The following is a 27,310-nucleotide window of genomic DNA, read 5'->3' on the forward strand; positions in this document are numbered from 1 at the left end:
TGATCTATTCAAACAAACCTTTCTCACAGCAGCCATTCTGGCTGCTGCTAGAGGTAAACACAGGTGATACTAATCACATTAAAGCTTCACCTCAATAGAGGACAAGATTCATTATTCTAATTTGTAACATCTGTGTTTGTGCCATGTCAAGTCAAAATGACTGCTGTCAAACGGGTATTTGCATCAATGAGCTTTCAAGCTTAACTCGCACCAAAATTATGTAAAGCTGATAATTAAAAACATGTGTTGAGTATAATATTACTGCAAAGTTAGTGTACAGAGTGGGTGAAAGATGAAAATACTTTCTTATGACACACATTTAGAGGAATTTGCCACATGTTATCAAATACCATATTGGACTAAAAGCACCTTCACTTCTCCGGTGACATTTATCACCCATCAATTTGATCTACTCCTGCAGGAACAGGACTCTGCCACCATGAACATGGAACGAGCCACCAAGGAGATCGAGATGCTGAGGAAGCAGTATGAGGCCATCTCGCAGGAGCTGAAGGAGGCCTTGCAGGAGGCTGAGGTCGCCAAGTGTCGGCGGGACTGGGCCTTCCAGGAGAGGGACAAGATTGTAGCAGAAAGAGAGAGCATTCGGTAAGAATTTTTTTTAAAAAAAATATAGATGTAGATGCATGTCATTGCGAGGAGGCTTGGGCAAAAATAGTTTGCGTGTATTTTATGTGACACCTGATGACAATATGTGCATCACTCAGTACACTGTGTGACAACCTGAGACGAGAAAGGGATAGAGCTGTGAGTGATCTGGCAGACGCTCTGAGGAATCTGGATGACATGAGAAAGCAGAAGAACGATGCGACGCGGGAACTCAAAGAACTAAAGTGCGTTATTTCTCCCAAAAGTTGTTTTTGAGACAGATAAATGTCTTGTGTTCTATTTTAGGTAAACTTGAATATTATTCATTGATTTATATTTGTGTTAAAAGTGCTTCTCTTCCTTAATGATCTTTTGTGCCACCCAGTGGATGAATTTTATTTACACAGGACAGTTCAAATTACTTTGAAATACTTACTGAAGAGCTACATATTTCATGTTTCCTGCAGAGAAAAGTTGGAAGATGAGCTGGAAAAGGAAGCAAGATATCGTCAGCTGATGGCCCACAGTTCACATGATTCAGCCATAGACACTGACTCAATGGAGTGGGAGACAGAAGTTGTAGAATTTGAGAAGCACAGAGTAAGGATCATTTAGAGTTTTCTTTTTTGTTTTTTAAGAAATGTGATTTGCCTTTAGAGAATTGCACTTAATGAATGAACTAATTCAGAATCAAAAAATCATAATATTCCTCGTGATTTTTCATTTTTGCAGGACATGGATTTGAAAGCACTTGGATTTGATATTGCTGAAGGGGTAAATGATCCCTATTTACCAGGGGACTGTGGTGTATTTGTAACTAAGGTGGATAAAGGAAGTATTGCTGAGGGAAGATTAAGGTAACTGTCACTTTCCTCCTCAGTGTATATAAATGTTTTGATTTCCCTTTGTCATTTGACACCTGAGTTTTGGTTCTAATAATAAGCTTTATTTGGAGAATAGAAACACATTTTCATATTTTCACTTGTAAAATTTAGTATGCAGCACTCAGAAAATCAGATTTTTGATACATGTCAATTTACACAACACATCATAGTTGGCTTCTCTTTCATTATTATTATATTCTCTCTTATTTCTGTTCAGGGTAAATGACTGGTTGCTTAAAATAAATGACGTGGACCTGACCAATAAAGACAGGAAGCAGGTGATCAAAGCTGTGTTGAGTGGTGAGGGCATGATTAATATGGTGGTTCGTAGAAGAAAGTCACTAGGAGGACGGATCATCACTCCAATCCAGATAAACTTAGCTGGACACAAAGGTCAGCTTCAATTTCCAAATAAGTAATAAACTTCACCGTTATAATGTCTGCCTGACAAGCTAGTAATGACATTAAAGTGCAAAGTATTTGCGTTTAATTATCTGTATATGTGATGGTAATTGGGGTGTGTTTTTTCTAATTGTTTTTCCTCATAGACAGTGGACTAGGTTTGGAAAGTGGAGTGTTTGTTGCCACATTGGCTGCTGGCAGCCCAGCTGCTAAAGACTGCAATCTCACTATTGGTGACAGACTGTTAGCTGTAAGTATGATCACTGAAAAGTTTATCATTTGTTTGATAAAAGCCTGTTTGTTATCAAGAGATGGCTGTGGTCTCTAGTGCCCTCTACTGACCACATTCAAGTTGTTTTAAGACAAGCACAACTGCAGCATGTTCCAACTACTTGCCTTCAAAGTACAGTGTTGAAACAGAGGAAATTTGTTGTGTATATGTATACATTTCATAACTTCAATGAACATGAAGTAATGCAGCCAGTTTCACTGTTATATAGAGAGGATATAATGGAGACTGTGGGCTTCCAGTGAGGCTGACCTCCGAGATGAAGTAAAATCTGACATTACTAAAAATTCACTGGAGGTACCAAAATATCAGCTACAATACAAAGATGCTCACAGTACACTGCTGCACACTATTAACATAGTTTTGTAATTTTCATATGTCAGATAATATAAAATCTGTCAGTTAAACTAGGATTAAATGTTAGTGAAAGTAAGCTAGCACATTCCCAAACTTGCCCTTGTCACACAAACCATACATACAGGCCATAACACAATTATATACCGTAGTCTACTTATCTTTTGATTTCAGCACTCTTATGTTGGATAAAAAAAAAAAAATTAAAAAAAAAAAGTCATGACTGGGAATCATTTTTGGCTTGACTATATTTAAGTTTTAGACCACCATATATGTTACACTTTATTGGTCTGGAATATGCCGGTTATTCCAAACGGCTTCCATTATGATCTGAATCTGTCTTTTATATTGTAATTTGTCCTTATGCTATAATTTTATCCCTGGCAGCTTTAACACTGCCCAGGACCCAAAATTCATTAATAGACCATCATTTGCTGATAGTCTTACATCATGCACTCTATCATAGCTGGCTGCTTTGATATCAGTATCAGTAACTGTACTGAATATGCGTCTAAGCTTCGTTTTTGGGAGGTCTCACAATCCTACTTAAGTCCTGAATTGTCTTGATGTCCTACCTACATGTTTGAGACAGGGAATTCAGTATGATCTCACTTTATTATTAAAAAAGGCTTGCATTATTTACAGGAATCTGATATTTTAAAAAATAAAGTACCTCCATAATCCTAATCAAGGAATTTTTGGGACTTGATTACTTTTAAGGGCAGGTGGCCACTATTTTTGTACCCAAGTACACATCAGCCATCATTTTAATGGTTAATGTTGTGTAATGAGGATGCGCACACCTCAGATACCAGTAATCTAAATTCTAACCATAACTAGCACATTTGCAGACGCCATTTCAAGATGGAGTACGATGATGATGATGTCTAGGTAAGTAAGCTCTTATTTATGGGACTTTTTTTTTTTTTTTCCCCTCAGATCAATGGAATTGCGCTCGATAACAAGTCGCTCTCTGAATGTGAGTCTCTGCTGAGAAACTGCCGAAATTCTCTCAGCCTCTCCCTCATGAAGGTAAAAACTCAGTAACCCAAACACATACAGATTCTCACAACTGTAAAATCACATACTGCTGTTTCTTCTAATAGACTCCCAATAGTCAGGCTTTATGCTAGTTGTACAATGCTTACTTCGTGCAAATGCTCATTGGGTTAATAGACAACGCAAAGTCTTCTTAAACCTTAATTGCTACCAGTATCTTTAATTTTTAAATGCTATCAAGTTTGTGGTTAAAAATGTCAGCGATCGTCCATTTCATCGGAAGCTATTTATTGCATTTAAACTATTTTAATGTATATTTATCAACATTTCTTCCTGCACAGTTCTTTCCCCAAAGCTGTTCTGGGCAGAGTTTATATGAAACTTTGAGAGACTCTGAAAAGAACCCGCGACTCCAGTCCTGTGAGGGCCACACGAGAAACTGCAGAAACTCTAAGCACAATTGCTCCACACAAACTGACATTTGTAGCTGTGACTTTGGCAGCAGAGGGGAGGAAGCCTGCAAGGATACCGGTGACTCCCTGAATAGCAGCAGTGGCAGCACTCACTCCCACCACAAACCCTTTTCCAATGGTTCCCCGCATTCCCGTTCCTTTTCTGCCTCACATAGTCCTTCGGAACCCCACCCAGAATTCTGCTACCGGAGGCAGGACCTCCAGCATCGGCCTTTTACCTTCACCCCTCTTCTGTCCGACTGCAGCTCACCACAGGCTGCTGTGGACCGAGTGCAGAGCTCGCCAGTCAAGCCCAGTGGAGGCACATGGCCTAAAGTCATAGTGGGAACTGTTTCGGAGTACACCCAACTGTCCATCTATAAGAAGCCCAAACAGAGGAAGTCTATTTTTGACATGAATGCTTTCAGGAGACCTGATGCAGCCCAAAAACTGGACTACATGTCCCTGTCTCACTCACCGCAGAGCTCAGTGTCTGAATCTGCTCAGACACCCCCCACCCCACCAGCAAGGAGCGACTCGTTTAGGTTCAAGCATCGGCAGCAGAACAGCTCCGCGTCGGACTCCACCATTACCACCGGCACACCACCAGCATCCCCTGCCCAAGCTACGAATCCTAAGGACAAGGGAGAGGTGGGAAACCAATGCTATTTCAATGATGGCCCTCCAGGAGAGGCCAAGGGCAGCTCCAAGAAACCTGCTGAGGAGGAAGAAGAGGAGGAGAACCGGTACAGGACAGAAGTGCAAGGAAAAAAGAGATACCGGCCAAAATCAGCACCAGCACTACGTCGAAATGTGACTCCATTGCACATTCCTGTTCCTATTCAGGTAACTGAGTATTTAAAGAACATGTTGAGGAATTTACTATTTGACATTTTTATAGATGCTATGGTTTGTGTTATTTTGTGTCCCTTATTTCCTCAAAAATTAAAAGGCTTACAAGCTGTACGTTTGCTCCTTGCAGGTACAGAGTTTCTCTAACGATGAACACTCCCCAGAGCCAGTGGACTTGTTACGTTTCTCTCCTATACGAACCAATCGGTACAGCGTACAATATGCACCCAAAAGCTACAGTAGCATTGCATCACGTAAGTTATGGGAACAGCTTAATGTGTTCATTTTTTTCCATTTTTTTTTTTTTTTCACATTTCCAAACACTGCATGGATCACTAATAATAAAAATAGAAAGTTGATTTCGATTTGTTGGGGTTTTTTCTATTGAACTAATAAAGGCTTGATATTTATAGGATGGAAGTGTCACATAACTACTACTTGTTGATGTCTAATCCCACTATTTGTCCTCCAGACCCTGCACAACGAAGTTTTGCCCCTTGCCCTGCTGTGACGGCTGTCATGAGGAACCCTGTCTACACAGCCTGGAGCCATGAGGTCCAGGCCAACAACCCTCCTCCAGCTCCCAGCTCGAGCAGTCATCCTCATACACACACAAGGTGTTCTGTCAGTCTTTTCAACATGCACGAGTCCAACTCTTCTTCACGAGCCTTTTTACTGTTGTGAATCCTAAAAATAAATCTTGTCATTTTGCCATGTGAATATATGAATTAATGAGTATACTTATTTTGCTTATAGTGTCAAGTAAAATTTTCTGTTTCAATCACACCTCATTCACTGCAGACATTTAATAGGAAGAAGGTAGCTGAGTCGACTAAACCACTACAATTTGTCGGTGAAACAGAACTCTCAATTCCAGGTCTTTGAATTGACTTAATAGAGTTCACCCATGATTAATTGAATTATTCGACAGGTAGAGTATCTTCAGTGCTGTTTTTGTCTGTTAGACAGATAATGCAGCAACTAGTCAAATACAACTTGGTGGAAATGTGGAGCAGGGACAAAGAAAGCCACCAGATTTTGGGACAGAACCAGGTCACGTCGTTAAGAAATTCTGAGCTAGGTCATCGGCCTCGTTGGAGAAAAGTTTTCTCCAAATGCTTTTTAAGTTTACTTTTTTCCTTGTTACGACATCTTGAAATATCTATATCTGTTAGAAAACTGATATTTTATCTCAACTGTTAGACTGTCTCTTTTGAAGCAGAGAGAGAGATTAATTAATAATTATTCTGTATTCTTTTTTTTGCTGTGATTGTATTCTGCATACTTCTGGTTTTTGGTGCATTAGTTAGAAATAAAAGACAATTTCAGATGTTGTTGTTTTTTTATATATATATATATAATTTAACAGTTTATTTTGATGCTTACTGCAAAGTAGACATTAGTTCTAGTAGTACTGTTTTTCATTTTAACCACAGATTTGCTAAATCCTGAATGGTGTATTTATAGCAGCGAAACAACTGTGTATCCTGCCCCAGATCTCATGGACAGATGGCATGTAGCAAATTATATCTTGCCCTGGGTTGAATAATTGACTGCCGGGGGACTTACGCAGGTCTTTTCTTTTTCCTCCCCCCCCTCTACTCTAGCCCCCAGCATCAAGGTCGCCTCAGTCTGGATCTCAGCCACAAGCGCACTGGAAACCCGACTGAGCGGAGCTGCAGCCAACCACCACACAGTACTAACTCCTTGCCCTGCAGCAACAGAATGAGTATGTATGGTGCCCTAGTTTTATGGTAATCACGACATGTTTAAAATGTGAATAATGTTGTTTACATTTTTCTTAATTCAGTCCGCACTTATTTAGCCCACTATTTATCACTGCTAGCAAAACACCTAACTGGCGTCGAGTTGCATTGTTAGCAAACACTGACTTCTGTGACACAAAATTATTTAACTTTAATTTTACTCTTAAACTCATTATATTTATGCAATGTCAGTTTTAAATGCAACTCTCCTGTAATGAGTTAGAAAGTCTTGTAGCAGTTTAATTGGCTCAGGAGACGATGGTGATTAACTGGCTACTTCAAACATTTGCTCTGTGGTAAATATTTAGATTAGCAGTGTCGGGGAAAGGGGCTTATCACAGTTGTTCATATATTTCCTGGGGAATTCCCATATCAACATGGTTGGATACCCTCAGTTGTGTGAGAAAATGTTTCTTGTTTTCTTTTTTTTCCATTATGGGTCAACTGACCCTTTTAATAAATTTCCTGTTTTTTTTCTTAGGCACCTCTGGTACTCAATTTAGAGCAGAACGGATTAAGATCCCTCCAATTCGTTATCCTCGCGCCACTGGATCTGACAAAGGTACTGTTCAGTCTGGGAGCAACATCTACTGGTACCAAATGTTACTTCAATTTTTTAATATCTTCTGTCACTCCAGGCTCGCTTACACATTCGGAGGGTAGCAGCCCAACACCTCCAATGTCCCCTGTCAACCTGGACACGTCGTCTTTCACTAGCAGCCAATCGCAGAGCTCCATTTCCACCCAACCTAGGATATCAGTCAGCCCTGCTTCAATTGGTGACAGGCGAAAGGAAGGGTAGGCCAACCGAATCCTCGTCATTGTCCGAATCTTTATCCCACCATGATTCAGCACCACAAGACATGTTTTCCACCATTTGTCTGTACTTTTTGTCTGGTTCATTGTGATTAAATGCTTGCAAAGCAGTAAACAAAGCCTCAAGCCTCCATCCAACACTGTCACCACAATCGATCATTTTATTATCTTCACTTTCTTCTCTGCTGCTGAGCCTTGTAACTTGAAATCTTTCTGTCTTTGTCTGTTTTTATTTTTTCCCTGTCATTCTGCTTCTCAGATTTGTCTCTTACTGCACTTCCTCTGTTAGACCTCCACTTGGAATTAAGCCCAAGTTCTTCTCTTTAAGAAGCTTGAGGTTTGTCTTGTGCTGGTAGCACATACAGTATAAGCACTGTCTGCAGGACTGTTGGAGCACAGATCTTATCATTCTGCCTACACTCTGCATATATAAATGTTACAGTCTAGACTCACTTTGCAGCAGCGGTGCTAGATTCTTTTGAATGTTTAATAATGGCAGTAATGAAATGGATGTGTATCCTTAGGTCGTCATCTTCTCTGCTCATTATTTATTCAGAATGCTGTTAAATGTTGTATGATTGCATGACATGGAGTGGGATTTGAAAATGCACGCTTGCCACATCAGCCACAACATTAAAACCTTGTTCTTGGTACAGTGTGCTACAAAAACAGCTTGGACCATTAGGTGCACAAACATAAGACCTTTGGGCGTGTCTGGTATTGTCAGACATGAGGCTACAGGCTCAAGCATCAGATGCTTGATCAGATTGGGATTTTGAGAGGTTGGAGGCCCTGACATTGTCCAGTTGGGGACTGTCATTGCCTTCATATGGTGCTGCTGTTTTTGTGGGTGGTATCAGCCACATACCAGGATTGTGATTACTGTTATTTACTTTACCTGCAAGGGGTTTTTAATGTTGTGGCTGGTACGTGCATATTATTGTTTGAACAATACACATTTGTGTGAAAAATGTCACATGATTCGGTGATTATTTGCATACATGACATGCATGATAGCATGCAGACTCATATTGTGTAGGAAAACATTAGATTGAAGGGAAGAGCTTATTCTAAATTTTTTTTTTTTTTTTTTTTTTTTTTTCCTTCCCCAAAGTTGCATGCTTGCAACTTTTCTATAAGATGTCAAAACACATAAATGTTCTTTTTTTTTTTTTTTTTTTTTTTTCCTCCTGAAGGCCGTACCTGGGGGAGCCACGAAATGTGACGGTACAGAAGGGAGCAGAACCGCTTGGTATCTCCATTGTGAGTGGAGAGAATGGCGGAGTGTTTGTGTCCAAAGTGACAGCAGGTAGCATTGCTCATCAAGCTCGATTAGAGTACGGAGATCAACTTCTTGAGGTACATTAGCTACTTTACTGCATATCCATGATTTATCTTTTTTTTTTTTTTTTCCTGCCTCTAATGAATCCCTTCTGTTTCCAGTTTAATGGAATCAACCTTCGCAATGCCAATGAGCAGCAGGCACGGCTGGTGATCGGGCAGCAATGTGACACGGTCACCATTTTGGCTCAGTATAATCCACACATGTTTCAGCTGGGGATTCACTCTCGTTCAGGGTAAGAGGGAGACGAGAGCTTAGCAGTGCCCTTTTCTGTATAAAGCACAGTATGTGCAAAGCAAACGCATGCGTACACAATCGTAAAGACTTCATACTGTAGCACAGGAATAAGAAATGGGTTATGTAATTATGATTAACAAATATTAACACTAAAAAGGAGATGGCACGAATGTGCTATAACAGTAAACAAACCCTAAAGTGTATTCTCTAAAAAACAGTTATTTGGACTTTAGGGTAAAATATTAAATGATTAGAAAAGATTCTGACTTTGTTTCTCATCTTTTTAGTTCTCGGATGGAATCCATCAGCAACCAGCCGTCACCCCATGACAGCGGAGCCACCACACCGGACAATCACTCTACTGTAGATTTACTGAGTGAGCAGGATGAAGGCACAATTACTCCTGCATCCAAACAAACGACTCCTGCCACTAGTCCACACATCTCCTCCAGGTAGTAGCTTTATATCTGCTTTTATGTTCGCTGGGTTGATATGGTGTTTTAATACAGCCCTTTAAAATAGACTTTGAATCTACTGGTCGAACTTCTTAAAATGTATTTTTCTTTCAGGCTTCCTGGTTCAAATCCACGCAGGGTTCCAGAGTATCGGTTGGTGAGGCTGAAGAGGATCCACGTGGAGCTGGGAGTTCAGATCTGTGGAGGGAACCTTTATGGCATCTTTGTGGAGAGTTTAGATGATGACAGCCCTGCTAGGGGTCCTGATGGTTTACTGCCTGGAGATTTGATGCTGGAGGTATCTTTCATATTTGTCAATAACTGTGACGCACCAAAGTTGTCATGTGTTCAATAAAAAGTAAGTTGCAGTAGCTGTAGTGAAAACAATACTGGACATAATTGTGTGATTTGTGTACCTGTATTATAATGCTCTGAGGCTAGAAGAAAAGCACATTAAAGCAGGTTTAGACATAGAATCTGACTGCTTTCTGTCTTATAGATGATTGTCTTTATAGTTTTAATTTATTATTTTTTAAACAGTACAATGGTGTCAGCATGAAGAACAAAACTAAAGAAGATGCTTACCTGGAATTGTTGAAACCAGCTGAAACGATCACCTTCAAGGTCCAGAACTATGCAGACAACCTTGATGCAGTAAGAGAGAGTACCGGAGATGGATTTTTCATAAGGTACACTGAAATTAAACTGCTGAGATGACATGAATATTGTGCCTCTTAATTTTATGTTAAACAAAATCCAAAATGGAACCTAACCACCGGGAAATGGGCAGTAAAGTTTGGGAACATTGAGCTAACAGAACAGACATGTTTTGGTGATTTGAGTGTCAGGTCAATAACTCGTTGAAGCTTGTAGAGTATAGCTTGTAAGACTTGTTTTTCCATTATAGTCTGCAAAGTTTTGTTTATCATGCCATTGACATCTTCCCCAACTACTTTATTCATATTTGGCAGAGCACTTTATGAGAGAGTGGCAGAAATGGAGCAGGAGCTAAGCTTTAAGAAAGATGACATCCTTTATGTTGAAGACACACTACCAAATGGTAATTTTGGCTTCTGGATGGCCTGGCAGCTTGATGAGAGTGCACAGAAACTAGAGAAAGGACAGATTCCAAGTAAATACATGTAAGTACAGTGTAAGAATTTGTGGTTTTCTGATTTTGAAAATCTGTTGAGAAATTCTACATTCATCAAACTTTAATGTTAAAGAACATTAGTTTGATAGCATGTTGATATGGATTGAAATATTATCTCCATAAGGATGGACCAGGAATTCTACAGAAGGCACAGCATGGCTGATATGAAGGATGAAAACGGCACTAGCAGGACGCTGTCTGCTGCTGCTCGGAGGTCATTCTTTCGCCGGAGGCTAAAGCACAAACGGAGTGGATCCAAGGATGGAAAGGACATGACGGCTTTGGACGCCATTAGCACAGATTCTTTACCCATCACAGAGGGTGAGAAACTCTCTTCTAAACACAACTTTATTTAAAAATGCACAAAAAAAGACACATAATTGTATAAGAAAGGTTGATTCTGGAATAAGCACATATTTGGATTTTCTTGAGCGCTTACTTCACCAGCATTGCATTATACTGTCGTCACATTGTTAAACTTACAAAGGACTGTTTGAAATCAAAAAGTTCACAGTGAATGCAGCAGAATCTGATTATTGTATTTCACACATTCCTTCACAAGAGTTGGACGTAAAATTACCCACAAATCTGTTCAACCACAGGCAGATTTGTCAGAGGTTTGAATGTGGAGCACGCTGCAGAGGCTTGCTCACTTTCTAAGCATCCAAGATTTAATTTACTGGATATAGTCTTGACTTCAGTCAATTTATCAGACTTCACACAGCTGCATCTGGAGGTGCAACAAACATAATTACATTTCATCACAGACACCACAGTTTTACCAAATAAATTTTAGTCTTTGGTGTTTAAAATAGTTACCTTTAAGTGTTTAAAGAAAAGTTCATACATTTATTTTTTTTAATGAAAACCTTTTCCCAATTAAGCCTAATCTCTAAGACTTAATAATGCTCTCAAGTTTGAAAAGTTCAGATTTTATTCTTTAGGCTTGATACTAGATAGAAACTGCTACTTTGAATGTCCCTATTAACCTTACGTGATGATTTGTGAGGCAGATCTCAGGCATGAAGATGTGTTTATATAGCTGGATTTTTCTTGAAAGAAACTGAAGCTTTCACATAACACAGAAACCACGGTTAAAATGAGCAGCAGTGTCTCTCTCCTGTTATGCCTTTGGAATAAATTGCTTTGGTTTATTCCCTGCACAGACGGCGTGAGCCTCATGTACCAGCGGGTTCAGAAGGTGGAGTACTCTTCGCCTCGTCCAGTGCTGATCTTGGGTCCATTAGTGGAGGCCTGTAAGGACATGTTGGAGAAGGAGGCTCCTACCAAGTTCTGTCGCTGTTTGCCTGGTGAGCTTCTGATTTGTGTGAATTTATACATGAAGGATGTGTGTGTCCATCAGACTTGTGTTATTGCGCAAGGGAGATTTCACTGAGAGCTACCTAACATGAAACTCAAAGATCAGAGAACTTGACGTGTATATTAGAATAAAAAATGTTGCTTTTTTTTCTTTACTTTTAGAAATTATGAAGGCATCTCAGCAGGCAATAGAGCGTGGAGTAAAGGATTGTGTGTTCATTGATTACAAACGGAGGAGTGGGCATTTTGACGTGACAACAGTCGCCTCAATAAAAGAAATCACAGAAAAGGTAAATTTAAAATAACCTTAATCTGCACTATTTATTGATTTGCTTGTCCAGAAATGACACATTTATGACCCTGCACCAATAGCAGTTGTATCTTGAAGTTTATGCACTGCTGTCTTTCCAACTTTTCTTACAATCTTCAGAGGACTTTCAGCTGAATTCCAAATAATGCAATACAGCCAAACTTCCAAACTGATTAAAATAACTTGATTGGCTACATATTTTCAAAGAACCTTTATTTTTTTTATGTTGACATTTATGTTGTTGTTGATATCCCATAAACTGCTAGAAGTCTTTAAACACACAGAGCGTGAAAATAAATATTTTCTGCAGTTTTTTTTTTTTTTTTGTTTTTGTTTTTAAACATCTCCCATTTCTCATGTTGTCTTCTCTCATAGGACTGTCACTGCTTACTTGACATTGCCCCTCACGCCATTGAACGTCTTCACATGGTTCACATCTACCCAATCATCATATTCATCCGCTACAAAAATGCCAAGCAGATAAAGTGAGTAATTTCATGCCTGCTTTGACTTTTAAAATATTTTTTTTATTTCTACCTGTCAGACATGTTGAGCATGCTTTGTGTTGTGGTACCAGTTTTGTTTACCCAGTTATTTGTCAAGCTCCAAACCTTGAACAACATACAGAGAGAACTCATCCAAAGCTTTTGCCCCTGGAGGCTGTTTCTGAGAAGAAAGGGGAAAATGTGGGCCATAGCATTTTCAAATAAAGCCACATTCATGAACAAAACTCATCCGTATATTCTGAACTAAAGTAATAATCTGTTTCTATTTTGCAAATAACTACTTGGGCATTAAATCAATATGTAATCTAAAAATGTCAGGTCATAAAGAATTATTTAAAGATTACTTAAAGTTCCCCCATTTTAAAGCCATTCTCGCTTGAAGGACTGATTATTCCTGATTATGCTTAATTTTATCTGGCTTGAGACAGTTGCTTGGGAAATTGGCATCCGCAGAAGTCTTGCTGGTTTTATAATCACATTTGCCCTCCATCCATAACAAAACGAATTGATCAACCAAAATTTGATCAGCATCATTAGTTGCGAAGACACGACGTGCTCTCTTCCACCACCTGTTTTCATCGACTGATGGTGATGGCTCACAGATCCTCTGCTTTTTCATTTGTAATCCGTGGGAAGATTAAATCTGCTGAACCTTCGGCATGGTGCTTCATGCACATGCGCACACAAACGCATGCAAATCAGGGCAAACTCGGGTCGGGCAGGAACAGGCTTTTTCCACCACGCACGTACACACACGCGTCCATAAATCTATGAAACGGTGCAGCAGGCAAACATGGTTCAGATTGATTCCTGCTAAGCCTTCGCTGTCATCAGCTGAGTGCCAGCTGTCCTGGGAGGGGCTCACGAGGCCTGTGGCTCCGCTTCGTGGTGTGGGTGGCTAAAAACACACGATGCCCTGCCGGCCTCAGCTTCCATGTACACAAAAACACACCTCCCACTGCCTGCTGCAGCAACTGACAGGAGCCCAAGGTTTTTCATGGGTTTCTATCCTCTGAGAAGCATCAGCAGACCAAAATGTTGACTGCATAATGAGTGAAAGGAGAGAGACAGTGGTATTCTAGGTTAAGTCAGAGGTAAAAGATGAAGACTGGTAAACACATGAATTCTCAAGGCTTTGTGCGGTCATGGGTACTGAGTGGGATGGATGGGTTTAAAGTAGGGAGATTTCACTGAAGCTAAGCTGTTAGATTTCTTGGCAGAAATGAGAAGTTTTGCTGTAAAAACTAGTAGATATCTCCTTTAAATTGCATCTATAGTTACTTTAGTCAACATCTGAGTATTTTTTTTATTTTATTTCGATAAAATGCTAATAAGGGTAGTTGATCCTTGTTAACTTTGCTGATTTATCCAAAAAGACTTTCTTGTCTATTACTGCCAGTAGAATTTCCAGGAAAATGGTTTTCATTTAAGTTAATGTTGGCAGTAGCAGCCCAGAAACATGAATAATTTATATGCAGTTGAATTGGGATAAATGTATTCACATTTTTGTATAAAAGAAATTCACTCTAAATTTGTATTTAGCAATGTTCAAGATGTATTAAAATATCCACACACTATTATTACTGTTTATAAACATGTCTGCAGATTTTTAGTAATACAAAATATGGAAATTGTGACTGTTTTGTTGACATCAAGAATCTGACACTTTGAGTGTTTGAAATGAGGTTTTGTAGCAGGCTGACAGGGCTGATGTTTCCTCAGAGAGCAGAAGGACCCTTTGTACCTGCGGGATAAACTGTCTCAGAAACATTCCAGGGAGCAGTTTGAGGCAGCGCAGAAAATAGAGCAGGACTACAGCCGCTTCTTCACAGGTTGGTGGGATAGGCTTATGTTCACTCGATGTTAATTTGTATACAGGCATTATAATTCTAATTATTGTAACCTTAACCACACCTACAGTACACAGAAATGTGTAACTGCAAACTGAATCCCAGTTTACAAAGAAAGGTGTATTTTTGTAACCATTTTTTCACCTCGGGCTTAAAAGTCAGTTCATCAATAATCAGACACAAACTGTTTAATGGCATTTATCGCTGTATGTCCAAAATTTTTGGTGATAGTCTCTGAGATTTGTTTTTAACTGTATTTATTTCATGTTATTTAGAGTTTAGTCTTAAAGAGGAGGTATTGGGAGCACTGTATGTGTGTTCTTTAAGAAGAGTTAAAGTTCTGGTAACTGGAGCAGCAGACAGTCTGACACCCAACTGTCTGCCTGATTAATGACTAGAAAAGGAGGCGACTTATACACAAGGGCTTTTGCAATGAACACATACCACAACTGATCCCATCTATTAGGGAGAGTTGGCCGGCCAACTTCTGCACACATGCCACGATTGTGATTATATTTATCAGCACTTTCATTAAAAGTATCTGTTGATAGACAGCTTATACCAGTTTGTCTTCACAGTTTACAACTGTAAGTCTTTTATTTCCACAGTCCTGTTGGTTGGTGTCAACATTGGTCTCATTACATGCTTGATATAATTGAAAATGAGTAGTGCTTGGATTATGCAAAAATAAGAAAAAATCACATTGGTCTGGGAGCTGAGTGACTGAATGGGGGAAAAAATGAAAGAACTTTCAATGGGATGTGTTAACCACAAAAATACCACCCTCCTCCCAACTGTATTGCAGGTATTGTCCAGGGAGGCAGCGTCTCCTACATTTGCACTCAGATCATGACCATCGTGGAGCAGGAACAGAGTAAAGTACTGTGGATTCCAGATGGAGCCCTGTAAAAGTATCTCCCCTTGTTCATGTCAACCAGAAACATTCCAGGATGTAGCGAAGATGTTCAAATCCAGCAGTTCACAGCCGACTCGATGGTTAACATCCAATACTTCTCACTTACAGCAATATCAGCACACATGATTTGCAATATTCCTACTACAGTAATTATGTAGTACAGAGACTTGTTTACACTAGTCTTCAATACTTGAATTGTGTATTCCCTCATATTCAGTAGCACTCCTTTAATCCCTTGAATTGTCAGACCACAGGGACTCTGCATCAACTCCAAACTGAAGATGGACCACTGTGTTCCCTCCTTGATATTTATGTCTTCTCTTGCCATTTAATTTATCTAATCAAGTCAAAGATGTTGGTTATGATCCTTTGTTATACAACTGTAGCTCTCTAGTGAATAATGTTCTTATTTATAGAGGAGAAATTGCTTCCTTCACATTATGTCAGTCTTTATTTGGATCATTTCACTCCTCTCATATAATATTGTGCCAAGCTAAATATATTTAATACACCACACTTATTAACACTGCAATTTTCCTTGTAAATCACGCAGCAGGTTTGCTAGTTTCTGCCAATATTCTTTGTCAGGTGGATTTTTATTTATTTTTTTTTTTTTGTTTTTAAATTTAAGAAGGGATTTTATTTTATTTTTTTCATCTGTTGGCTAAACACATGTACGTGTTCCTCGAATTTTCACGTCAATCACGTTGAGAGCATTTCATCTGGATGTCAGATAAAACACTTTACATCAGGCTTTCTCCAAATGAAGGTTATTGTTTCTATAAAATATTAAACATTCAGTTAATGGAGTGCAAGTTGTCTGTGTTTTCTTTGCACATCTGAATGCTAACATCAGCTCACAAATAGCGGGCTGGTTATTTGTCAAGAAAAACTGGACTCAAGTTGGACCTCAATCAGTGCACAGTTTGTCCTCGAGGGGGAGTAATTTACCACTAGACGAGAGAAAACAAGATGTCCTGTTTAGTACTTTTCCTTACCATGTTTTATAACTGCCCATATAAATACTCTTATTCCAATATTTGGAAACTTTTTACATTTTGGGTTTTCTAAGCCTTTAATGCGTGGTGGCGTGGAAACAATGAAAATGTATGGTGTATTCTCTGCTGCAATGTGTTTTTTAAACCCGTATTTCCATCACTGCTGGAGAAAACGTTTTCTCGTTTAAAGGCTCCAGACATCCTTAGATTGATGTTAAAGCTCCATATAAAGATGTAGGACACCAATAAGAGAATTTCATTTTCGTCACTTTGCCCCACCTTATTATAGAAATACAGTTTGAAATGTGATTATAGTTTAGGAACATAGATCTAATGTACAAAACTAAAACGTCCGTACAAAATTAAGGGTTTAAAAGCACGGTGGCTCTAACCATAAAGTTACAACCATCAAAAATTGATGAAGCGGTCACTATAAATAACCAGACATCAAGATAAGCATCGACGTCTGCTATTGATGGCTCCTCCCCCGCTACCTGTAAATCTGCGATGCCATCTTCCAACAAATGGATGTGACAGAGGGAGTCGGAGAACGAGAATTGCGTACAAGAATAAAACGGTCATTTTTTTTCCAACCCGAACGATATATCCGTAAAGGAAACGACAAACTGCGGCCTTTGACGCGAGGACGGCATTCAACAGTGCGCGGTGCTGAGCTCAAGTAGCGGACCTGCTGAAGGCTACGCTGTAAAAAAACAAAAAACAAGGTGGGGGAGTGAGTGAATCGACTGGCGACGACAGCACGCCTCTTCAGTGTTATCATAACGCCGCTGCAGTTTCATCCATCGGATCTGTGAGAAAACCGTGAGTTTTGAGGAGTTTGAACAAGAAATTTGATTTTTACGCACACGTCTAACGGATGACGCGCAATCCCGGCAACGAACACGCGTCGTGAGGCGCACGACTGAGATCTTAATTTCAAAAGAAGTTTGGGGGGTTTTTTTGGGGTTTTTTTTTTTTTTTTTTTTTAAATTGCGAGTGTGGCTCTTGTGGACTTTAACTTTTACATCTTTGCTTAGAGTGAAGCCAGATGAGATGGAAGAGGAGCGGAAGGTGGTTGGCTGAACATGCCTGAGCCGTTGTGGCATCAGGGGGCGCTGGCTGGAGCTCCCCAAAGGCCCTGAATCCCAGTTGAGTTGATTGTTTGTTTTTAGGGGCTGGCAGGTGACCAGAAGTCGGTAATGCCGAAAAACAGGGAGAGATTCAACCCGGACCCATCCATCCACATATCCAAGATGAATGTGATCATCCCGTTCTCACCAGATGTGCCCTGTGATAACAACGGCCAGCGGATGTGGTGGGCTTTCCTCGCCTCTTCCATGGTCACTTTCTTTGGGGGTCTCTTCATAATCCTGCTGTGGAGAACTCTCAAATACCTGTGGACCGTATGCTGCCACTGTAACGCCAAAAAGAAGGTACGCCAGCTCATTTCATAACGCAGCACTCCTCCATGAAATCATCATAGAGGGGTTTTTGTGTAGCAGCCAGTTTGATTTGGGCTTGTAATTAAATCTGTAGTAGGTCCAATCAAAGTGCATGACTCTGAATAATGAACTCTGCTATTCTTGGCTTAATGTCACATACAATGCGAGCCTGTTATAATAAAACCTCTTTGATCTTGGACTGTAGGCTGTTAACGAGGAAAGTTGGTCCTCGTTAACAGCAGGTTTGCAGTTGGAGCTACAGCTGACACTTGTTGGTGCACCGCATTCAGTTTGTTCTTAGTTGATTTGAAGGTGATCCAGCGCACAAGTAGCCTACAAGTATTGTAAAAAGCTTAACTATCATACGAATTTAACATGTTGAGGAGCTTAATTCCCACACAATAAGAAAACAATTTGTGGGAATATTATGAAGATAGTTTGACATTTGTACAATGTACAACCAATGCTTGTGGTCATACATTGAAGGTTAGTGGAAGTTAAATTGTGCTGCTAAAAATAGGGGGGGCAAAACTAAAACCTGGTGTTTCCAGATATCATGTCCCGCTTAATGTGGATAATCCACCGGCCTCAAGCGCAGTACATTTTGAATTGGAGCTACATTCTGTTGAAGAATTTCTCACTGGATAATTTACAGAACAAACAGAGTAGCAGAGGCAAAATGTGCTGCTGAATCTTATTTTTACAAACAAAAATCCATCCAGCTGCATTTTATTGAGGACAAGGGATTTTTAATCTTCTGTAAACAGCAACTTAGCTTAGGTTCCCCCCTTTTGAGTTCTTGTCAACATAATCTGAAGTCGGCATCATTTTCTTTCAACTGTCCAGCTGAACATGCCGCCCAGTTTGTTTAGTGTATTTCATAAAGTCTGGAATACTCTAACCTGTTGAGGACACGTGGAGCTATCAGGGGCTGCTACATGGGTCAGATATGTTCATGCGTGTCTTTGTGTAATCTCCAGAGACAGCAGCAGCAGTAGTATTTAATTCAACTGCTACTACATTTTCGGCCTCACAGTAATGACATCATCTGCGCCAGGCCGTCTGCAGTCGTGTGTTAGAAAAATGAAAAATCTTTCTGTTGTGTTTTTCCATAAAGTCTCATTTTAGAGTTTCCGCCATTACGCATATGCTTAAGGACAAAGATGGACTAGCTGATAAAAGTGCAAGAGATGGAGCAGTTTGTCTTAATGCATGTGCATTCATTTCTCAGACAGGCAGTTAGGGTGGAAGAGAATCGCTAAAGGCTGCATGCAGGGTGGTGCTGACCTTTTGAAGGGAAACGTCTGTATCATTTCCATGGTTGGGTTGAAGCTGCTTACAATTAAGGCTGCACATAACAATTAGAGTCATGGGTTATTTAATATGTCGATGTATCTTCTTTCTTAAAATACAGAATATACATCTTCCCAGCACCCAAATATTAACTACCAAGAATTCAGCTATATTAGTTGTCATGATACAAAGGGACAACTTACAAATATTTCAGGTTTTTGCTTCATAAATGAATAAACCTGAAAGACCGACACATTTTTCCGACTAATATTTAAGAGGATCCGTTTGTTTGGTTTGGTTTTTGGCCAAGATTTATTTATAGATGTAGAAAATTGGAACAGAAATGCTTTCCTGAAAACGGATCATGCCGAGGTTTTTCGTTTCAGGGTCCACAGCTGAACACTGTTTATGTGCGCATATAAGAGAGCAGTCAGGTCTTTTTGTGTGTTTTTGTGGAGCTGCCGAGCTCCACCAACCTGTTGTGCTACTCTGTGGGAGTCAGCCAGAGACGGGTCATCCTTTCACTTCCAATCTCTCCCTCTCTGCCTTTTGCTCTCCTGGCATTCATTTCATAACTCCTGCCCTGTTTTCTTCTCACCCTCTCTTCCTCATCCAAGAAGCAACCTTCCTCCAAAGTGTCAGAAATGCAGTGTCAGGCGCATACCGTATGTGCCATATGAATCAGTACTTTTGTTGCTAAGCAACTGGCAAGCAAAGGATTTCATTAGAAGAGTAAATCTCTGTTATGCAGTGGCTGTGAGATGTGGCAGGTTGTGTTGGAGGAACACCTCCCCACCCCCTCCCAGTCTGTGCATGTCATTAGCAGCCCAAACATGGAGCGTTAAGTGCATTGTTCATAGATGGGAGTTGATAATCTGTTTCCTTCTATTCTGATTTTTTTTAAAACTTTGTTTTCCCCTCTGTGGGGCTTTCACTGCCCAACTCTACTCTGATCTGACAGCTCTTATGTCTCTGAGCCTCCATCTCTGTGGCTCTGTTCTCCCAGACTGATGGAAATCGATGAAACACGTCATTTGTGAGGTTCTGATGAATGGCTGCTATTATCCGTCTAGGAAAGAGGAAGAAATTGCTTTCATTGTAAATGGCACTGTACTCACAATGGGAGGATGACAAGTTGTGGCAGCTCCTCCGTCATGGTGCAGACTTTGTGAAACTTGCGCACACTTCTTTATTAGCTTGCGTTGAGTTTTGAGAGACCACATCTCCACTTATCCACGAACTGACTAGTGTTCAGTGATAATGTTTCATTGGACAATAAGAATTCCTGATGCCCCAAAGTGTCCAGAAGTTTATTACGGCAGTATTTCTGCTGGTTTTGATCCAGATACAAAAAACAGCAATGGATGGATTGTGATGAAATTTTTCTGGAGACGTTCATGTTCCCCTTTGTTATGGATTTTTTCATCAAGTAAGGTCTGAAATGTCGTGCTCAGTGGAGCCTTTTTGGGACACGATGACGTAACATCTCTGCTCACTCTTCATCAGTCTTGTATCTATAGGGGCCATAAGGCCAAACAGCATTTTTTTTCTTGTTTTTTAATCATTTGACTCTTATTTGGACCAAAGAGTAAACGCAGAAGGAAGCATAGAAACTCTCTTGAATGATGTATTTCAAAATCTCTCTGGCTTATAGGTCTGTTCATTTTTGCTCTGATGAGACCAAGATGCAGTAAGGTGTTACTCCTGCATACATTTAAACCTGGTATCACAAGAACCACATTACCTCTCACAGACACACCTTCTATAACATAAATGGTGAGGGAGCAGTCTTGATATAGATTTAAAGGAGTGCTGTGAAAACTTAAATGTATTATACATCAGTAGAAAGTAGACAGGAAAGCAGGGAATGACATGTACCAAAGGGTCAGATCGCCTGCTCACCTATGAGATCTGTAGTGGTGTCAAAGTATGACATCTTTGCTAGAGATGTTACATTTGTTTTGTTATGAATCATTTTTGTTGCATCATACTTTTAGAACAGGTCCAATCACATTGGTGTTAATAACTCTAGTTTTAATTTGGCTAATTGGGCGGTTGTCTGCCAAGGTGCCTCAGTGATTATCACTGTGACCTCACAGCAAGAAGGTCCTGGCTTTAAAGCTGCAAGCTGATTGGGGCCTTTGTATGTGGGTTTTGTTTCTGTGTGGGTTTTCTCTGGGTGCTCTGGCACATTAGGTTAAAATTTGCCATAGAGAGTTTGTCTCTCTATGTTACCCCTGTGATAGACGGGTGACCTGTCCAAGATGGCCTTTGGACTTGTGACAAGTAGAATATTTTAAAATTGTTCCAAGTGTCTCTTATCATTGAGCTCAAATGTTGCAATTTTGCTGTATGTTTTGCAGCTGTTGGTGACAATATTTGCGGAGTTTGTTGAGGTGGAAATGTCAAACAGCAGCCTTGGGCTTCAGGGGTTCAGTGTGATTTTAATACTTAATGCTTGCAGGCTACAGAAGGACACTGAACATCAGCATGCTGGTGCTGTCCTTGCATTAAATCTGAAGTACCTACAGCTGGGTTTTATCTGTTATTAAAATTTGATTACATTTAAATGCATGTTGTCTTGTTAGCAATAGTCCTTTTCAATCTTTAACGTACCTAATTTGTGATGTTTTATTGGCTAAAAAGGATTTAAAGGATTGTTGTTCTTCTTACCGCCTCTCTTACGCAGGCAGTTCAACATGACACCTTAGATGTGTCAGGCATGGAAGGGTGTGGTTGCGGGGGTGTTGAGTGGAGGACTCAGGTAAAGAGTCGTGCTCATGGTGCGTTCAAGTGCTGTCTGAAACATTGTAATTATCAGCTGAGGGCTCGTGATCAAACAGTAGCAATTACAAGTCAGTAAGTCGGAACAGCTGAGTGGCAATTTTCTGTTGTCATCTTCACACACAAAGACATAAAGACTTGCATATGCACACACAAAAAGCTAGATAGTCAGCCAGGCAATACAACACAGTATCAATATCAGGGTTCATAAATTACTTTGAAAATAATCAGTTTTTGCTCTCTGTCGCTGAATCATAACTTTGTTTTCTGCAGCAGGATTTGGTTGGTGTCCATTTCACTTTTTCCTTGGCTAAGAACTCTTGAGCACATCTCGCACATCCCAGTAATAAGAAGTAGCACCTAATGGCAGCATAATTTAACAACTAGACCCTAAATCCTCTGACAATGTCCTCTGCAATTTAGCCTGTCGGTCTCGTTTTTAACTAAAGGAAATGTATTCATTCAAATGTCTGTTTAATTGGCCGTGTAATTAGTTGGTTAAGTATAAGCTTGCTCACATTGCATAATATAAGCAGCAAGGTGGAGCTTGGCTGTCACTGCACCATCTGGGATCCAACAGGTCTCAGATGAACACTGTTGTTAAACATCTCAACTGTCCCGTAGCCTGCTGGCTTTTTTCTGTTCACAAAGACAGTAGAAGGTGTTTGGTTTCCACACATGTTATTTTTGCATATCAAATTTAAAGCTAGCATTCTGATCTTAAGTATTATCTTAATCATTTGAACTAAATGTCCTTGCTACATTTCAGTGCATCTTTATCCATTTTAAATACTGCAGTTTCTGTTAAATAACAAATGCATTCAAAGTCCTGTTTTAGCCTGTAACTCCTGGACAAATTTCCTCACACTTTGTATATACAATCATGTAGAAAATAAATACAAATTGAGTCCAAAATACTTTACACTGTGTAAAAATCTAAATAAAAACAGAATGCAATGATTTGAAATTCTCAAACTCTGTTATAACCTTGCTCAAAACCATAATGTGGAGTTGAGACTGACACCAGAGTTTTTAGAAAGATTCATTTTATTTTAAATTACAAGTTTATCTCAGTTGTAGACAATTGACACTTTAGACTCTTGCACTGCTCTGTAGGTTGGGTAGAGGTTGCAAAAAGCTGTAACACGACCCCAGTTTCCTCCAGGGGCCTTAAAATACTAAAAAATGTCAGTCAGTCGTCTTCCAGACCTGAAAGATCAATGCTGAAAGGACATGTGTGGCTGGCAACAGGAACAAGTATGTGTCTGACCAGTGCCCATCACATGCTTTCGCATAAGTAGACTTCGCTAAACATACATGAATGCCCTTACAAGAGGATCATACAAGTTGTCAAATTGAACGAACACACACACACACACACACACACACACACACACACACACACACACACACACACACACACAAGAATTAGTCCACACACAAACCAAAGTAGGAACCAATAATCCCAACCAAAAGTGATCTGTTGTCTCCACAGCACAAATGGTTACATGCAACCTGTTCCTATACAACACATTACTATATCCAAAAAAGTGAGTAAAGCAAGTGTACTGGTGACCAACCACAAATGGGGAATCATGCCCATGACACAATCTCAACAAATGTGGCTCAACCGGGCAGCAACATTCACAAGTGATCCACCAGAAGTGGGCCAATCTCTTTACAACACTAGAGGTCAAAGCACAAAACACTCATGTCATCATTAGGCATCCATAACCAAAGCTGAAGCTGAACACGACATGCCTGCGCAGCTAAATGCTTCCCAGTGGGCCATAACTAATAAAACTGCCTCAACCTTCTCACAAAATTTCCTACAAAAGTCAGTGTTACTGTTTTAACTTTGAGTAACTCTCAAGCAAATATACAATAATAAAACTGAAAACCCCAAACTAATTTCACCTAGCTAACCTTCAGTGGTGTACCAAGCGTAAAGGAACTTTAAACATAAAAATCATGAGCAGGCAGCAGACCAAAGATGCCATTCACTGCTGAACACTGAGGCTTAGCTCCACTCAGGACAACCATCAAACATAATAAACTAAGACAGCAAAGCAAAAATAAACACCTGCTTTAATAGAAGGGCAGTACAGCCACCTAGCTGAAACACACCTGCTAAAGAGTATTTGCTCAGTTCTAGTGAAATCCTAGAATCCTCAGTTCTAGTGAAAGTAAACCATCACTCATCTCACCAAAAACAACTAACAGAAACACACCTGTGTTTAGTCTCGCACGAAAACCCCATTTATGTTACCACCTGGCTCAAAAGCAGCAACAGAGTGGCGACTGACAGTAGAGTCTGTAGAATTACCTAACTAGTTAGTTAGCTTAAAAAACAACCAAAAAAATGGTCGATAATTAAGCCTTGGCAACACCTACACTCTTGCCCTGCCACTGCAAGGTGGGTAGGGGTCACATAGGGGTGTAACACGATAGAACGAGAAATCAAAGGTTTAAACTGAGAAAATATACCACTTACATTTATACAATCGAAAGATTCAGAGAATCTGGATAAATGAACATTGGAAGCTCGTGATCTTTGGGATCTACGACAGCGTGGCTTTATTGCAGAAGAGTGCACTGAACTGGCCTGCCTGCACTCCAGACTTTTCAGCCACTCAAAATATTCGGAGCATCATGAAATGAAAAATGCAACAAAGAAGATCCAGGTCTGTTGATCAGGTAGAATCCTGTCAGACAAGATCGGGGGAAAAATCCATCAGCTGCTCTCCTCAGCTCCCAGAACTTTTTTGAAATCAAAACTGCCATCAAATTCAAATGCAGCTTATATTTTTTCCTATATGGTCCATTTTCTCAGTTTAAACATTTGATATGGTTTCTATGTTATATTATGAATACAATTTGGGTTTATGGAATTTGTAACTTAGTAGTTTTTATTTGGATTTAACACAGCATCCCAACATTTCCAGAACTCATTTTCTAATTGTATTCATTGTGAGGAAGAACTTTGGTCTACACATAATCTTTCATTACCCCAACATATTTCAGGAAGGCTTTCTCTCTTGGTTCATTATTAACGTGATTTAAATGAATGTATGTCTAAATAATTTAGTCATTTTTTGGAGAAATCGTGTCCCCCACCACATGTTCTATTCTAGTTTAATACTCTCACTTTGAGAAATGATCATGGTGCATCCTGAGAATAGGCCAGCCGTTTTGATTAATGACGTTCGGCGTCAGGAAGACTAGATTTAGGTGAGATAGTGAAACCTAAATTTGGAGGCTCTGACTACTGATCAAAGTGACAAAGAGGAGCTGTGCTCTCTGAGCTGCTGTAATGACTGCATGTGCTTTTCTGCTGCTATTAAAAATGGATCTAAGCTATTTTCGTTACATTAAAGTGAAGTCTAGTGAACGATTGTTTTCACCCTCTGGTGTTTGGATGGCCATAACGCTTAAAATATTGCACTTAGAATAGTAAACGTGGCATGGACTGTACATGTTAACGCTTGCTGTATCTGGGTTTTTTTTCATGCAGGAAGGATTTAAATGTCAAAAACACTGCGCTTTAGTTTATCATTGACGGTATCTTCCTGTGTGTGACCTTAAGATAAAGTCACTCATCTGACCCTTTTAAAGAATAATTGGACAGTCATGAATCGCAACTCCATAATCTTTGAACTCTGCTTTTAGTGTCATGACGACGTGTTTTCAGCTTACATTTTTAGATTTGGTCATTAAACTGGTGGGGAATAGCAGCGTGATGCCAATTAAACCTACTTAACGGCTATCACTTTCCCCCACTGAAGCCTGCGCCACTTTATTCATTAAAGCAGAAAAGTGCGGTGTCAGAGAAATGCATTAAACGTTCACATAACTGTGCCATTATTCCAAACGGTTCTGGAAAGAAAACAAAAGTGATGCACCGTCCATCACTATTACTCACTTTCAGTACAGACACTTTGTTCCCCCTCAAAAAATTTGTATTGTATACAATGTGCTGTATATGAAAAGCATGATTTCAATGATATCACGCTCTTCTTCTTTTGGCTGCTCCTTTAAGGGGTCGCCTGCATCTTACTCTACCTGTTGCATCGTCTGCTGTGACACCAAACCTCTGCATGTCATCCTTCACTACATCCATGAGTCTCTGTAGTCTTCCTCTTTTCCTCCTGCCTGGCATCTTCACATTCACCATCCTTTGTCCAATATATCCAGTATCCCTTCCTCTGCACATGTCCAAAGGTCTCAGGCTTTCCTCTCTTTGTCTCCAAACCGCATAACCTGAGCTGTCCCCCTGATGTACTCGTTTCTCTGATATACTCATTTCTAATCCTGTGACAAGCGATGAGGCAGGGTTAATCTTCTAAACCAAAATCCATGATACTTGAGTAGAGAGGTGAGTATGAAATGAGACAGGAATTCAAGACAAAAATTAAATTTCTCCTGGTGGAGAACAGAGCTCTCTGAGTGATTTTCTTGTTTTCCTTTTTCTATTTCTTTCCTTTTTTGTATATGTGCTTGTTTCAAATAAAAAAAGTTAGAAATAAGTATTTCCTTAAAATCTGAAAAATTGCAGGAGATCAGGAGACAAAGTTAAGCCTTTTTGCAAAGATTGGCCAGGAAAAAATGTAAACGGATAAAATTTGTAATCATCTGTGAAACTTTACACTTCCAGTTTATAAAGCAAGCTGCATTAGCCTCGTGGTTAAATCAAGAGAAGGTCACTGAGCTGCATAGGGACATTTCTTTCCTCAGCCTTGTTGGCTCAGTTGCAAAACCATTTTTACAGGCTGAGTGTTATTCTCCATAACAATATGCCGTTTTTGTGCAAAGAATTTTTCCTTTCATATACAGTTTATGGGAACACTCTGTGTAGATGTTTTAGTTGTTTTTATAGACAAATGACATGTTTAGACTTGGCCAATAAACGAGGCTCACGCTCTTAACGTTTAGTCAGACTGCCGTTAGCTTTGATGATAGCTTGCATTTGCTGTGTCACATTTATTTATGTGCAGAGCTGCATTAACTTTTTTGCCAAGATGTCATATTGATGATGGGAGAGTCAGACCGTTACGTAAAGCATTAAACTGCACATCGCAGTGGTTCACAATGGGATTAAGGTCTGGACTCTGCGGTGGCCAATCCATGTGTGAAAATGGTGTCTCATACTCCCTGGAGCGCTCTTTGACAATTTGAGCCCAAAAAATCCTGGCATTGTCATCTTGTAATATGCCTGTGCCATCAGAGAAGCAAAAGGCATTGATGGGAAACCTGATCATTTAGTATGTTCAGATAGACAGCTGAC

The 27,310-nt window shown here is 39.8% G+C and overlaps 2 protein-coding genes across 13 annotated transcripts in view; both read left to right on the forward strand.

Moving 5' to 3' along the window:
• Window positions 1-16,319, forward strand: part of LOC113028333 (disks large homolog 5-like) — a 30,523-nt gene extending 14,204 nt beyond the window's left edge. For 4 of the 5 annotated variants that reach the window (XM_026178522.2, XM_026178523.2, XM_026178525.2 and 1 more), the window contains exons 9-34: window positions 422-606; window positions 726-851; window positions 1,074-1,206; window positions 1,339-1,463; window positions 1,708-1,883; window positions 2,039-2,142; window positions 3,475-3,567; window positions 3,876-4,832; window positions 4,969-5,092; window positions 5,311-5,455; window positions 6,446-6,567; window positions 7,086-7,166; window positions 7,243-7,402; window positions 7,680-7,757; window positions 8,617-8,779; window positions 8,864-8,997; window positions 9,287-9,451; window positions 9,569-9,752; window positions 9,995-10,143; window positions 10,426-10,596; window positions 10,732-10,928; window positions 11,774-11,917; window positions 12,090-12,217; window positions 12,613-12,722; window positions 14,466-14,575; window positions 15,399-16,319. In XM_026178522.2, the coding sequence (XP_026034307.2) occupies window positions 422-606; window positions 726-851; window positions 1,074-1,206; window positions 1,339-1,463; window positions 1,708-1,883; window positions 2,039-2,142; window positions 3,475-3,567; window positions 3,876-4,832; window positions 4,969-5,092; window positions 5,311-5,455; window positions 6,446-6,567; window positions 7,086-7,166; window positions 7,243-7,402; window positions 7,680-7,757; window positions 8,617-8,779; window positions 8,864-8,997; window positions 9,287-9,451; window positions 9,569-9,752; window positions 9,995-10,143; window positions 10,426-10,596; window positions 10,732-10,928; window positions 11,774-11,917; window positions 12,090-12,217; window positions 12,613-12,722; window positions 14,466-14,575; window positions 15,399-15,502 (4,368 nt within the window). In that variant the 3' untranslated portion in view covers window positions 15,503-16,319. The remainder of the gene's footprint in view (window positions 1-421; window positions 607-725; window positions 852-1,073; window positions 1,207-1,338; window positions 1,464-1,707; window positions 1,884-2,038; window positions 2,143-3,474; window positions 3,568-3,875; window positions 4,833-4,968; window positions 5,093-5,310; window positions 5,456-6,445; window positions 6,568-7,085; window positions 7,167-7,242; window positions 7,403-7,679; window positions 7,758-8,616; window positions 8,780-8,863; window positions 8,998-9,286; window positions 9,452-9,568; window positions 9,753-9,994; window positions 10,144-10,425; window positions 10,597-10,731; window positions 10,929-11,773; window positions 11,918-12,089; window positions 12,218-12,612; window positions 12,723-14,465; window positions 14,576-15,398) is intronic. The other variant, XM_026178524.2, reaches the window with a different exon arrangement.
• Window positions 16,320-17,282: 963 nt separating this feature from the next.
• Window positions 17,283-27,310, forward strand: part of LOC113028334 (calcium-activated potassium channel subunit alpha-1a) — a 97,593-nt gene continuing 87,565 nt past the window's right edge. For 3 of the 8 annotated variants that reach the window (XM_026178528.2, XM_080305054.1, XM_080305055.1), the window contains exons 1-2: window positions 17,420-17,578; window positions 17,680-17,940. In XM_026178528.2, coding sequence (XP_026034313.1) covers window positions 17,561-17,578; window positions 17,680-17,940 — 279 coding nt within the window. In that variant the 5' untranslated portion in view covers window positions 17,420-17,560. Of the gene's footprint in view, window positions 17,330-17,418; window positions 17,579-17,679; window positions 17,941-27,310 lie in introns of those variants that run through there. The other 5 variants (XM_026178529.2, XM_080305056.1, XM_080305057.1 and 2 more) reach the window with 3 other exon arrangements.

The sequence above is a fragment of the Astatotilapia calliptera genome, chromosome 8 (assembly GCF_964374335.1).
Source record: "Astatotilapia calliptera chromosome 8, fAstCal68.1, whole genome shotgun sequence".
NCBI lineage: Eukaryota > Metazoa > Chordata > Actinopteri > Cichliformes > Cichlidae > Astatotilapia > Astatotilapia calliptera.